The sequence below is a fragment of the Suillus subaureus genome (assembly GCF_016647635.1).
Source record: "Suillus subaureus strain MN1 chromosome Unknown BJ212scaffold_40, whole genome shotgun sequence".
Lineage (NCBI taxonomy): Eukaryota > Fungi > Basidiomycota > Agaricomycetes > Boletales > Suillaceae > Suillus > Suillus subaureus.
The window spans coordinates 135,534-148,956 of NW_024538596.1; the positions used below are offsets into that span (position 1 = coordinate 135,534).

Genomic DNA, 13,423 nt, shown 5'->3' on the forward strand with positions numbered 1-13,423 from the left:
AATATACACGTTTCATATGCGATGTCGTCCGGAAACTTCCTCCCAGATTTGTCTCCTCCTGACGTGCAAAAAGCAGCTCAAGTACGTACTTCAAGCTTGAACTTCTTTAGGGAGTTTTCTTATAACAACACTTCCACAGTTGATACAACAAGCATATTCGAGCGCACATGCCCAGGTGGACCAACGGCGGATCCAGCAAGAGCTGGTCGAGATTCAGAGACAACCTGAGGCATGGGGGTTGATTGTACCTTTCATCGAACATCCAGACCCAAATGTACAATTCTTTGGCACACATACCGCGCAGGTTAAGATCATGCGTGATTGGTAAGTGGTCTATCTTTTCCTCCTTACGATGGTGCTGACCAGCTGCTATTACTGCAGGGATTCATTTCCTGAAGAAAACGCCGAACACCTACGAGACTTGCTGCTCAAGCTCACCTCGCACTCGATATTGACTGGAAAGGGCAAAGTAGTACACCGCAAACTGTTTGTTGCAGTAAGTGCATGTTCTAGATTGAAGTCCGTCTAGTGATCGTTTGCAGATCACATCACTTGCACTCCGCATTGCGCATTGGGCCGGGTTCACTCTCAAGGTGGCCGGACTGCATAGTGTTGGCAGTCAATACTCTCTTTTCCTCTGGCGTGCCTCCAGAACAACTCCTTGCCTTCCTTACCATAGTCGCTGAAGAGGTCGAAACGGCCGACCTTCTAGGGTCCAGTAAGTGGGTGCAACGATCTGAATCATTCTGCATCATCACCAATTTCGTTCCAGGATGCAAATGCATCAGTTTCTTCTGGACGCTTCTCCGATGGTCGTTCAAGCTGTAATAACATCTATCATTCGACCGACTCTTGTATTGCCTGAACTACAGTCCGCACTCAAATGCCTTCAAGCATGGATATACACATTATTGGCCAAGTAACGTTCTTTTATACACTCTGCTCAAGTTTCAACTTAACGCGCTACACAAGGGACATCACACCATTATTCCACTGTTGATCACGACAATGATGCCCTCACCAGACTCCGGATTTGACGAGTCCACCTTCTCGGCGGCTTCTGATGTTTTACAGGAGATCATGACGAGGTCTTCGTTGGCTGGAGGTGCGGGTACAGGCACGTTGACAGAGCCTCTTCTTATTTGGCTTGATGGTTATGGAGATCGTGGTGAGCCTCGGTGGTTGCACATATTCACTCGATATGATTGCTCACTTGTTATCCGATACCCAGCCGGTTCAATCGATGGTGCATCTCATTCACTTTGTAAACTACTGGTTGCCCTGGGAGACCACTCCATCATGTATTTCGCCTCCAACTTAAAACCTATACCTGTAACACCCTGCCGGCGCGTCTACTTTGTGCAGAAGTTCTTGCACCTCCTTTTGAAATATACCGAACTACAGGGTTATTACGGTGTCGCGCGTGCATCATGTACGTACAAGTTATGTGTAAGGATTGAAGTTTGCTGTGCGTGAATGGATCTAGGGCCTGGTCGTCGTCGAAATACATGCGAGGAATTTGTCCCCCGAAAGACAATGAATGGTCACCGGCTCGTACGACAGGATGCTCTGTCTGTGGGACTTGAAGACAGGCGTTATGTTGCTCAAACGGATGTTCTGCTAAAGACCTGTCGGTACTTGGTTCATTGGAGCGATTCGGATCTGTTAGGCATTTTGTGAGGAGAGCGAGATGACTGTTGGCATTTGGTACCTCTTTCAGGAGTCGTTGTACACCCTCACCTTTTGTCGATGCCCATCAATCTGCTATTCGTGAAGTACGCAACGTCAGGGCTCAGCAAAATACCGCGTCATTGATTAAAGAGGAGAGCGCCAAGTGTAATATCAAACCAGGTGTGTTTTTCGTGGCCTTTAACTTCATCACTGTCGGACTAATATACTCTCAGCTGACAATGATGTCCTTCGTAGATGGAGGAAAAAATTGGGCGTGACATAGCTGAGCTGATGCGGGAAATTGCTGGGCTGAAGCACAATGTCGAAGAGCTCGCTGGGCTGAAGCCCGCGGTCAAAGAGCGAGGCGGGAAAATGCTGGGCTGAAGCATGACATCAAAGAGCTGAGTACTCCCAGTCAAAATCTGCCAGTGGAAAATAGTAACGACAAGATTCAGCAATATCCTCGGAGAAATTTCAGCCGCTTTGTAGATTCAAATCTGATGGTTTCGTCTGTTTGATCACTCAGCAAATGGATGAAACTACTGAAACTGTTTTGGGTGTTTCTAAAACTTGAACCCGCTCGTCGAGTTTACACGAGTGAGTAAAGCTGTTGACGTGGAAGCGTCACTTAACAAGAAAGTTTTGCGCTAGACATCATATGCACAGTTTGTGAAGCCCAAAATGTACTGATTGAAACACTTCGATTCGCATTCACATTTAGGGCCTGGACAGCTGCCGTTTGTTTCTCAGTTTGTTTCTCAGTTTGTTTCTGTATGTGGTGTGGCACTTGTGACATAACAGTGACCAACAGTGACCTTTGTGTGATGGTCTCAAATGCCCACTCATACCTCCCTTTACTGCTGCTATGGCAAAGAAAAAGACTACTGTACCTTCAGCAAACAATGCCGGGACTTTAGCAGTTGCTCACTGGACTGTTGAAGAGACATCCTGCCTTCTTGAATACCTCATAGCTCACTGTGCTGAAGGTGGAGATGGGACAGGATTCAAACAGTCTACTTTTACTGGCGCATCAACTCATTTGCAGGAGCTGCCAGATGGCATTTTGAAGGAAAACCATGTAGGGGGATCTGGCAGGGACTGGCAATCATGCAAGAACAAGTGGTTAAATGTATGTTCTCTGCTCATGCTAGATTATATTCTGATTGTAATTTGCACAGTGCAAAAAAAAATATGCTGCTATTATTGATATCAAATCTCAATCAGGCTTTTCATGGGATGATGAACTTGGTGTGAATATTGGTCCTGCTGATGCCGCTCGTTGGATGGCATTTGCAAAGGTGTGCTTCAGTTATGATATGAGAGGGGTACTGATATGATTATGAGTTTGCAGACACGTCCTGATACCAAACCGTTTCGCAACAAGGGCTGGGAACACTTCCACCAGATGGATGAACTCATGTGCACACAACGCCCTTGTGGCACCAACGCCTTCCATGCTGGACATGAGACATTCAAGTCTGAACAAGCACCCCCTGATGATGACCAGGCCAACAGAAATGATACTCAACCTGTTGTGGAAGATGAGGTAGAGCGGTTAGTTGATGAGTATGTCAAGGACCAGGTGTTACGGTAAACCGTAGGTCGACTAGGATAGGCTCGACAATAGACACTCGATAAGAGTGACGTCTAAAGCTGGATCGGAACCTCACAAATGTAAGGGTCTTTAAGACAAGTTAGAGAGAGTGTCTCCGACTTGAATATCGATATCAGATACTTAGGATTGGAGGTCCTAAGTAAAGGAAGTTCTGGGTGAAACCTAGTAGATTAAAGTGAAGTTTAGCTAAGTACAAGACCCTGCTTATATAGGTAAGACCTAGTTTAGGGCCGGTACGTACGCATCATCGAGACGAGTCAGAGATAAGAGAAATGATGTCAGCTAACGATGGCATGAGGCGGTCGTGCTGTAATACACAGATGTAACAAAGGAAGTCTAATGATGGCACGGTTAAGTGCGGTCATGATGTAATACAACGAAAGAAGGAAGGAAAATAGTAGGGGGGCAGCCGTTACTGTAACATTACCCCTCATTTAGCGATGAAGTCACCGACTTCACATATCTTGATTAGCCCAGTAAATGGGGTCTGCGTCGTAGTTGGAATCAAGGAGGTCGTCTTGTTCCTCAGTGATAGTAAGAGATTCCGCCAAGTGCTCAGCGTGAGCGATGGCGTCCTGCTCAATCTCCCAACGAGCAAGTGCGTCGTAAAAACCGACGTCAGTCCATACCAATGGAATGACCGCTTCTCCCTTTAAGTCTTTACAAAAGACTGACAGATGACCAGGCACGTATTCCTTGCAAACCCTGCAGTAGTACGTGGGACAATTCTTGTGTCGATGACCAGCGCGGTGGCAATTACGACATACGACGTTGTCGACTGGTGACGTTTTTACAATGGTGACGGATGAGGACTGGTTTTGGGGGGATGGTGATCGTGACCGTTTACATGGTGGTTTGGTAGGGGAAATGGATGCGGCTCGTTTGGCGGCGAGGCGGGAAGATCTTCGTTTAAGCGGAAGTCGTCGTTTAGTACGGGTGATCGGGTCAGGTGAAGGAGAAGTTGGTACGTCAAGTACAGCAATAGGAGGGATGAGATCAGCCTGATGCTCTTCAGTATCTTTAGCAGAAGTTGGCGGTGGTACGGGGATAATGACATGAGGTGAGGGTGGTCGTGCGATGGGATTGAGCACGATTCGCTCGGTAACGATATGGATGGCTTCTCTAATGGCATCTCTTGTTTCTTCCGGTAAGAGACGGATTGCGGTATTGCGAATGCGTATGTGAAGGTGACGGAAAATAGTCTGATGACGTTCATCATCAAGGAGGGCGGCGGTGCGTTCGATGAGACTGGCATCTCTGATGATTCTGATTATAAGACCACTGGAGATAGTGCCTTTTTCTCCAAGAATACGATCTATTTCAATAGCGTATTGCTGAGAGGTGATAGCGGACTCAAAGAGAGCGCTGGTTTCGACTTGGTCAATGACAGAGAAATAGTCGGTGAGGGTGGAGTCGTTGGAAAGGGTTAGGGTGGAGTCAGAGACTGGTGGTGATGTTTCAGCGGGTAGTGTGTGTCGTGCGAAGTCGGCAGCGGTGGCGTTTTGGTAATCGAGAAGTGTTAGGGGATGAGCGTTTCCTTCAGCAACGTTGTCCATAGCCGCTGTGAGTTCTTGAATACGGAGGATACAGAGGCGTAGTCGTTCGATGTGGGACATTCTGAGGGGAGTCTATAATCCGTGGGCCTTTTTATAGGCGACAAGGATGTCGGAGGCATTGCTGAGATTCTCTTCTGGGACCCATTCATTACTGGCTGACGAATATCCTTTCCACGATAAGAGATAGCGTCTTCATTTACCCGTTCCTTTGTGCGATAAGATGGCATCAATTTCATATTCTTCTTCGTTATCGATGACGTCAGGGGGTGGGTCGTGGAAGTTCGGTCCATGGATCTCTGTTTCGTGATAGGACGATAACTCAGAGGCATGGAACGTGGGGTGAACTTTCCATTGAGATGGTAATCGGAGTGTGAATGTGATGGGAGATAGGACGGCGGTGATTGGGAATGGACCATATCGCTTAGGGGCGAGCTTCCGTGAAGGCAATTGCGTGATGAGATTCTTTCCGGATAACCAAACCTTATCTCCAATCTTCCAAGGGTGATACTTCTGTCCATGAGTTCTTTCTGCCATACGCTGCATTGCAAGGTTGTGGCAGGAGAGTGCTTCTTCTCTAGATTTCTGAAGCGAGCGGAGTCTATCCGCCGCTGTGGGAACTGTGGAGTCGGGAAGAGTGTGTGGAAGGGCTCGTGGTTCGTATCCCATCATTAGAAAGAATGGTGATGCGTTGCGAGAGTCGTGTTTTCGGTGATTATGTACAAATTCCGCCATAGGGAGTTGTTCTACCCAATTCTCGGGGTTATTTCGGCAATAGATTCGAAGGTACGTTTCCAATTCTTGGTTGAGTCGTTCGGTTTGTCCATCGGTCTGGGGGTGATAGGCAGTTGACGCTGCTACGTCGTACTTCAGAAGCTTTGCCAGGGCTCGAGAGAACTTGGATATGAATTGTGGACCATGATCTGAAATGACTTTCTCGTGTAAGCCGAATCGTCAATAGACGTATTTGAAGAATTTGTTGGCGACCCCTTCGGAAGTGATGGTTTTAGTACATGGGATGAGAATTACCCCCTTCGTAAGCCCATGGTCGACCACGACCATGACAGAATCAAAACCCGCACAGGGTGGAAGATCGGTGATAAGATCAACCGAGACCTGAGTGAAAGGGGCGGCAGCGACGGAGGGAATGGGAGCAAGGGGAGGGGTCATAGGATGAGTGTCGGATTTCATTTGCTGACAGAGGGCGCAACCTTCAACATATTTATGAATATAGGTGCCCATAGTGGGCCACCAAAAATCACGCTTGACCAATTCTTCTGTTTTGAAACGTCCAGGGTGACCGGCGGTCGGGTGGTCGTGGCATCGTTCTAAAATAAGATGACGGCCAGCGGGACGGACATAGGCGCGGTCCTTGTAGTAAAGGATATCGTCGATGATTTTCCAATCGGAGAGGGCGGATTTCATGGGGGGAAGGGACATGCCATCCAGGGCATCGGAGGCAGCGGTAAAGATAGGGTCGGGGTCAGAAGGATCGGGGTTCACCAGAGTGGTCATGAGTTCGACATCAAGAAGTCGGACGAACATAGAATCTGGGAGGAGGGTTTCGTTGGTATTATCATTGGCGGAGTCTGATCCGTGGTCAGGGCGACGAGAAAGGGCATCGGGTGCGATAAGTTTAGTTCCTGCAACATGGTGCAGCTCAATGTCATAGCATGAAAGGATTAACTGCCATCGTGCTTGGCGACGGGTCAACTTCTGGGCCGTCCTAAAGTATAGGAGGTTCTTGTGGTCGGTGAATACAATGACGGGATGAGGATTTCCTTCTAAATAATGACGCCATTCGGTAAGCGCACGAATAACCGCGAGAAGTTCGCAATCAAAGATCTGGTAATTTCATTCTGCGGGATTCAACGTTTGAGACAGATATCCACATGGGTGATAGACACCATTATCGTCGGTCTGGAGTAACACCGCACCGGTGGCGACTAGGGATGCGTCGGTGGCAACTGCGAACTGTTTGGCGGGATCAGGGTTACGAAGGACTGGTTGCTTTAAAAAGCATTCTTTCAGTTCAGAAAACGCGGATGCGCATCGTTCAGTCCAAAGGAATTTAACATCTTTCTTGGTAAGGTCGATTAACGGTCTGGCAATGTCGGAGTAATGGGAAATGAAGTTTCGGTAGAAGTTGCAAAAACCCAAGAAAGACCAGACGTCTTTTACCGAAGTGGGGGCGGGCCAATCCCGAATACCGTTGGTTTTAGCATCGTCCATTGCTACACATCCAGGACGAATGATCATTCCGAGGTACTCCACTTCCTTAGCGTCAAACATGCACTTTTCTGGTTTAAGGAAAAGCTTTTCTTGTCGAATTCTTTCCAGAATGTGTCGGGTACGTTCATGATGGGAAGTAAGGTCGTTGGAAAATATGAGGATGTCGTCCATGTATATAACGAGCCATCCTTCATTAATTTCTTGTTGGAACGTCCTGTTCATGTACGCCTGAAAAGTGGCCGGAGAGTTGCAGAGACCGAAAAACATGACGTTAGGCTCGAAAAGTCCATATTCCGTAGTAAAAGCGGCTTTCCATCGGTCCTCTGGATGAATACGGATGTTATTGTATCCAGATCGGACGTCCATCTTCGTAAAATACTTGGCACCATGTAACCGAGCGACCAGGGAGAGTGGTAATGGGAGCGGATAGGCGTTCTTAACAGTCCATTCATTAATGTACCGATAGTCTTGGCAAGGACAAAGGTCTCCGCTCTTCTTTCCTACGAAAAAGAAACCACTGGCTTGCGGTGACTTTGATTCGGAGATAAACCCTTTTTGAACATTTTCGTCAATGAATGCCTTAACCGCTGTCCGCTCCTTTTCAGATAGCAGGTACACCTTGGACATTTTAGGGATGAAACCTGGCTTGGTTTCTATACGATGGTCTATCCCGGGCCGCTCCGGCGGTAGTTGATTCAGTCCATCTTTTGCGAAGATATCGGCGAAGTCGTGGAGATAAGAGGGACGAGTTCCTCAAATGATTTCTTCTTCTGTTCGAGCCCGGCAGCTTGTGCGAACTGCTGAGCTTTGTTGCTTATCTTCATGTATTCGGTCGGTGGTGTCAGTGGGGTGATCTTGGGTCGTTGCTCTGCGATGCTAGTCCCGTCTTTCGTTAATGGTGTGTCAAGTGAGACGTTGGTGATCACCCGGAGTTCTGAGGCGTCGGCGGGGTATTCAACTAAAAATTCGTCATCCTCTAGATGGTAGGTGGAGATCTCCCGTACAGTTGGTGCGTAATCGGTCGTCCATACGTCATCCTTTGTGTCAAAGGAGTCGTCATCGTTGTTAGGTATAGGGTCTAGCTTGGGGGGTGGCGCTAATGGGATTACTTCTTCATCATCGATTTCTTCTACCGTGGCGTGCAGTGGTTGCTTTTCAACTTCTTCCCTAGGAGGCGCCTTCGGCAGCACTACAACTGGGGTTGGTTCTTTTCCGGTTTGCTTTCGACAAAAGAGAGGAGGTAGTCTGTTCTTCCTCCTTTCTTTGTCGACTTCCTCCTCAATCTGATCGCTTTTCTCCGTTCTGGAGAGCTCTAGCGTTTCCGCCTTCCATCGAATTACTGGGTCCATAGCGCGTAACCAAGGGATCCCGAGTAAAATCTGATCACGTCGACCTAGTCGTGTGATGTTAAACTTCCCGATCATTGATCGGTCGTCTATTTTGACGATGAGGACGCAATATCGTGTGATAGTGCCTCCTTTCGCATAACTCCCATCCACGGTCGTAACCCGAAATGGTTTTGATAGTTTATGCGTTCGAATGTTGTGAGTCCTGACGAATTCTTCTGAGATAAAGGTTCCGGCGGCGCCAGAGTCAACAACTGCTGTTGTTTCAACGGTTTTTAGACGAGTCTTGGAGATCAGAGAAATGGGAACACGGAGTTCCTTTCTTATTCCTATGCTCTGTACAAGTCTTATGGGTACATCGGAAGATACAGACGTCGATCCCATCTTCCACATTAAAAATCCTCGGCGAGACGACGGATTGTCGTGTCTTCTTCTTCGCTGTCGCTCATCTCTTCTCTGTGAACAGGGATCTTCTTCTTCTGTGGGCACGCTTTGGTCATATGCCCTTTCTGGTGGCACGTGAAGCAAAGTCCTTTCTTCATGTGCTCGGTTCTCTCGACTTCAGTAAGTCGGTCTACCTCCATAGCGTTTGGATCATGCCGATCGATGGAGGGTCTAGGAACATAACGTTGTCCCGACAGTCTGGTGGTGGTACGATGATTTGATCGGTACGCAGCCCCTCTTTGATAGTTACTATCCAGCCTGATGACGGCGGCGACATATTTGTCGAAATCTACAGGAATGGTTTCCATTTGGTAGACGGAGTTTACGATTCCCTTCTTCAGTCCATTGTTGAGGAATGTGATAAGAACAGCGTCCTGTTTTACAGACGCTTGTGCAGCAAGCGTTTTGAAGCTGGCGATATAGGATGTGAGATCGCCTGTCTGCTTCAATGTACAGAGTTTATTCATGGCGGTTCCTACGGCATCTGCTGGTATGAAGGCTTCTTTGAACTTGGTTTCAAAGTTCGCGAAAGTTCCGTAAGTCTTAGCGACGGAGTTCTCGACTTCAGTGTAGAAGGTCAGCGCCCAGCCCATAGCGCTTCCTTCGGTCATATAAGCAAGGGCAGTGATGACCTTCTTATCGTCGGTGTTATAGATCGTAGCGTTAAGTGCGAAGTACGCCTTAACTGCATACAACCATCGTAGGGCCTGGGAGGGACTTCCATCATAGGTAGATGGGGCTCCGGCTTTCAATTCTGGGGAAGTGGCTGCTGTAGACATCCTGACGTTCTCGTCGAGTGATGTTTCGGTTTCAGGGGGACGTTACTCGTCCTCTCACTGAGTTCTTCTTCTTGGTTCTGTAACCTCCTTGATGAGGAGGGTCGTAGGAGTGACTTTAATCTTTTGTTACGGTAAACCGTAGGTCGACTAGGATAGGCTCGACAATAGACACTCGATAAGAGTGATGTCTAAAGCCGGATCGGAACCTCACAAATGTAAGGGTCTTTAAGACAAGTTAGAGAGAGTGTCTCCGACTTGAATATCGATATCAGATACTTAGGATTGGAGGTCCTAAGTAAAGGAAGTTCTGGGTGAAACCTAGTAGATTAAAGTGAAGTTTAGCTAAGTACAAGACCCTGCTTATATAGGTAAGACCTAGTTTAGGGCCGGTACGTACGCGTCATCAAGATGAGTCAGAGATAAGAAGAATGACGTCATCGAGATGAGTCAGAGATAAGAAGAATGACGTCATCGAGACGAGTCAGAGATAAGAGAAATGATGTCAGCTAACGATGGCATGAGGCGGTCGTGCTGTAATACACAGATGTAACAAAGGAAGTCTAATGATGGCACAGTTAAGTGCGGTCATGACATAATACAACGAAAGAAGGAAGGAAAATAGTAGGGGGGCAGCCGTTACTGTAACACCAGGAGCGAGTAGCAGGAATGGTCAGTGACAAAGGAAAAATGGTTGCTGAGAGAGAGGTAGTGGCTGAGGACGACAATGAAGATGATATTATTCCTTGGGAGGTGACTCCTGTCAGAACCATGGTCAAGCGCAAGTTCATATCTACCCAGTCTTCAACACCCTCCCTCACTGCCTCTGGATCTGGTACTACAGGCTCTGGTCCACCATCAAAACACTGTCAGATTAGCGGATCAGCGGGGGCACTCTATGCAATCAATGACCAATTTTCAGCATTCAGCGACATCTTCCAAGCCTTGTCGCAATCACACACTTCAAGCCCATCTATTATACTGTCACCTCAGCACAAACAGGTGGCCATGCGATGCACACAGGAGCTAGAAAAGCATCTTGACAATGATAGTATGGCAGCGCTCATTGAAGCATTTCAGATGGATGTCAGCGCAGCTGATGCATATATGGTCATGACAGATGACAGTCCAAGGAAGTCTTTTGTTGATAGAAAAATCAAACATATTAACCAGCAGGTTCTGTAGATTCAAATACTAGTATTGTAGGTCTCTATTCATGTATTCTGACGAGCGCAATAAATCCTATGGTAGTCCTCCCACATGGTGACTGCGATATGATCTCTGTCTTCAGTCGCCCACTGCCTCTCTTCATGGTCAGCTGGTCCCTCTGCAAGGTCACCTCTAGACTCGCCTGGATCGCAGTCAACAATGTCTTCATCAGCAAATTCTTCTATTTCTGTCGGATCGTGAATGCGAATAAAATTATGGATTGCACATAGGGCTGGGGGGATGTGAGCTTGCGTTGACATACTATACTCTGGTGGGTGTACCAGTATCATGAACTGCCTCTTGAGCACCCCGAATATTCTCTCAATAGCATTACAAGCTTGAGCATGCCGGAGATTATAAATTTCTTTTGATGTTTTTGGCCTGTCACAGCGTTGAGAAGACACTACAGTGAGTCATATATCACTCACCGAACTGCAGCTCACCCCCATTCAGCCAGATGGTACCGAACACCTCAGTATGGGACAAGGAGTGAGTCGCATATCCCAAACCCAGCATCTGCGAGATAATATCTCCCTTCTGGAATATATAGGTCTGTGAGCCGGGCATTATTGTAGAGTGTTGAGTCTGATGTTGATCCGTCCCAACCACTGAGGACATACTGGAACTGGAGATTGAAGGAACAGCAAGCAAGACAATTTTGGCTGACACCACCTTTGCAGTTTCATGATAGTTGCCGTTCTGCTGCAGATGGGCAGCATGCAATGTGGGTACCATCAATTGCCCCAAGTGCACCTGAAAAGTAATTGGAACCAAGCTGCATCATATCCTCTTCACAATTTCTTCTGGTGTCAGCTATGTTTTTGGCTTTTCTTGTGCTGTCCCGCCCAATCTATTGCACATCTCAGACGCAACAGCTCTTCCAACATCTTGCACCATTCATGAAGTTGGATGATGTGATATTCACTGGCATATTCTTTGATGATACAGCACAGTTCTTAGGTATTCCATTTGCTCGACCCCCGTGAGTATGACCACACAATCAACACTTAAGCAATGGATTGAATGCACGCAGCATCGGGAGCCTTCACTTTCAGGTCCCTAAACTATTGGCTCCTTATGAAGGTGAACACAGTGCGGTTGCCTATGGTCCAGCCCGCCCCCAACAGGGGTCATTAACTAAGAAAGGAATTATTCCGACAAGTGAAGATTGTGAGTACTTATCTAATGTTCCGCTTTTCATCCCATTCATGCAAGCTGTTCTTTCCTAGGTCTTACGTTAAATGTTTTCACTTCTGCTGTCATGCTCCCTAGGTTGAAACTGCCCGTGGTCGTGGTGAGTCATGATCTGAGTCCTTTCGATTTGGTGTTCCTGAAGCTCAGCTCTAAGTCAATGGTGGATATCCTTTTTCTCATACGTTGAGGATATGCACTCTGTGCATCCCAAGGCCTACAGTTGGAACGCTATTATTCACAGTTTCAATAAACAATAAGTTTATCGACCGCCACATCATGCTCTGGAGTCTAAATGAATATTTTCAAGGGACTGAGAGATGATGCTGTCGTGGAACAAAGGAGAAGTCGACTTGCAAGATTTCTGCATCAGGTCCAAGCAGAAATTTGCGACGTTTGATGTCACTTATGTTGAGGTCTTCAGTTGGACCTTATCGCCGTTGCCATTTCAGCGTGTCTTGTAAACAAACGAGAGCATCTAAAGAGGGCCGTAAGAAATACTTGCCTCTTTAATCAGTCTAATGACTGAATCCTACGTGAGAGCTTGCCGTGTCATTTACCGCTAAGTGTTAAGATCACGGTGTGCGATTTAAAACACGAACAAATTCTCGATCTTTCAAACGGCATTGAGTCATGCGGGCACAAGGGGTTGAGGAGCTGTCGGCAGTCAGCGCATCAATTTGCAGTCGCGTCACGCTGAAATATCCTGTGACTGCCTTCATAAGCCGCACGTGGAAGCACAGTCAAGTCAACCTTACAAGATAGCAGAAGATGAATTGCAGGGAAACATACCAACTGTTAGTACCATCCGAAATAATACTGCCAACCCACTCTACATTTTCTTCCTCTGTTGTCCCTTCGATGTACCATGCTATGATAGCAGAAGCGGCAGGTAAGTATAACCCTCCCAATCCGCCTGGCGCGCCTATATTCCCAGCTACGGGTGCTGACACATCTAATCAAGAAGAAAAACACGAAGAAGCCTGTTGTCGAGCTGATGGCAACGGGTGTTGGCTGAGCGGTACGAACTGGATGTATGCTAACTGTTCGTACGTGGGCGCTGGCGTGGGCCGCTCGTGATAAAATCCTGCGGGTGGATGCTGAGAGGGTGATGTAGTGAGAGCTTGTACCCTCCCGTGGGTGCGGAGGCTTATGTGGACTGTTGGTGCCGTGGGTAGACTTGGTCGTTAGAGGAGCTGAGGTACAATTTGTTTGTGCATCAAGAGGCTGGAGGTAATGCGAGGGACTTGGGATAGGAGGGTCTGTTGAATATCACAACAGTGAGATGACTGAGACAAACATCAAACTGGATCTTTCCAGTAAAACGGAGCCAGTGATACTAATGTAGACGCCTGTTCTGGTCAATGAAGTATTCTGAGAATGCCA

General features: G+C 47.4%; 2 protein-coding genes across 2 annotated transcripts; both read left to right on the forward strand.

Annotated features, from left to right (window-relative positions):
• Window positions 1-21: 21 nt before the first annotated feature.
• Window positions 22-923, forward strand: BJ212DRAFT_1485271 (armadillo-type protein; the record flags this gene model as incomplete). The annotated part of the gene is made up of 5 exons (XM_041340953.1): window positions 22-81; window positions 140-324; window positions 382-486; window positions 543-722; window positions 773-923. The coding sequence occupies 5 exons, from the start codon at window positions 22-24 to the stop codon at window positions 921-923; spliced, it is 681 nt and encodes a 226-aa protein (XP_041188377.1).
• Window positions 774-1,363, forward strand: BJ212DRAFT_1384850 (uncharacterized protein; the record flags this gene model as incomplete). Its single annotated transcript, XM_041336786.1, has 1 exon — window positions 774-1,363. A coding segment is annotated over exon 1 (355 nt), but the record flags the coding sequence as incomplete, so codon positions are not given.
• Window positions 1,364-13,423: the final 12,060 nt, after the last annotated feature.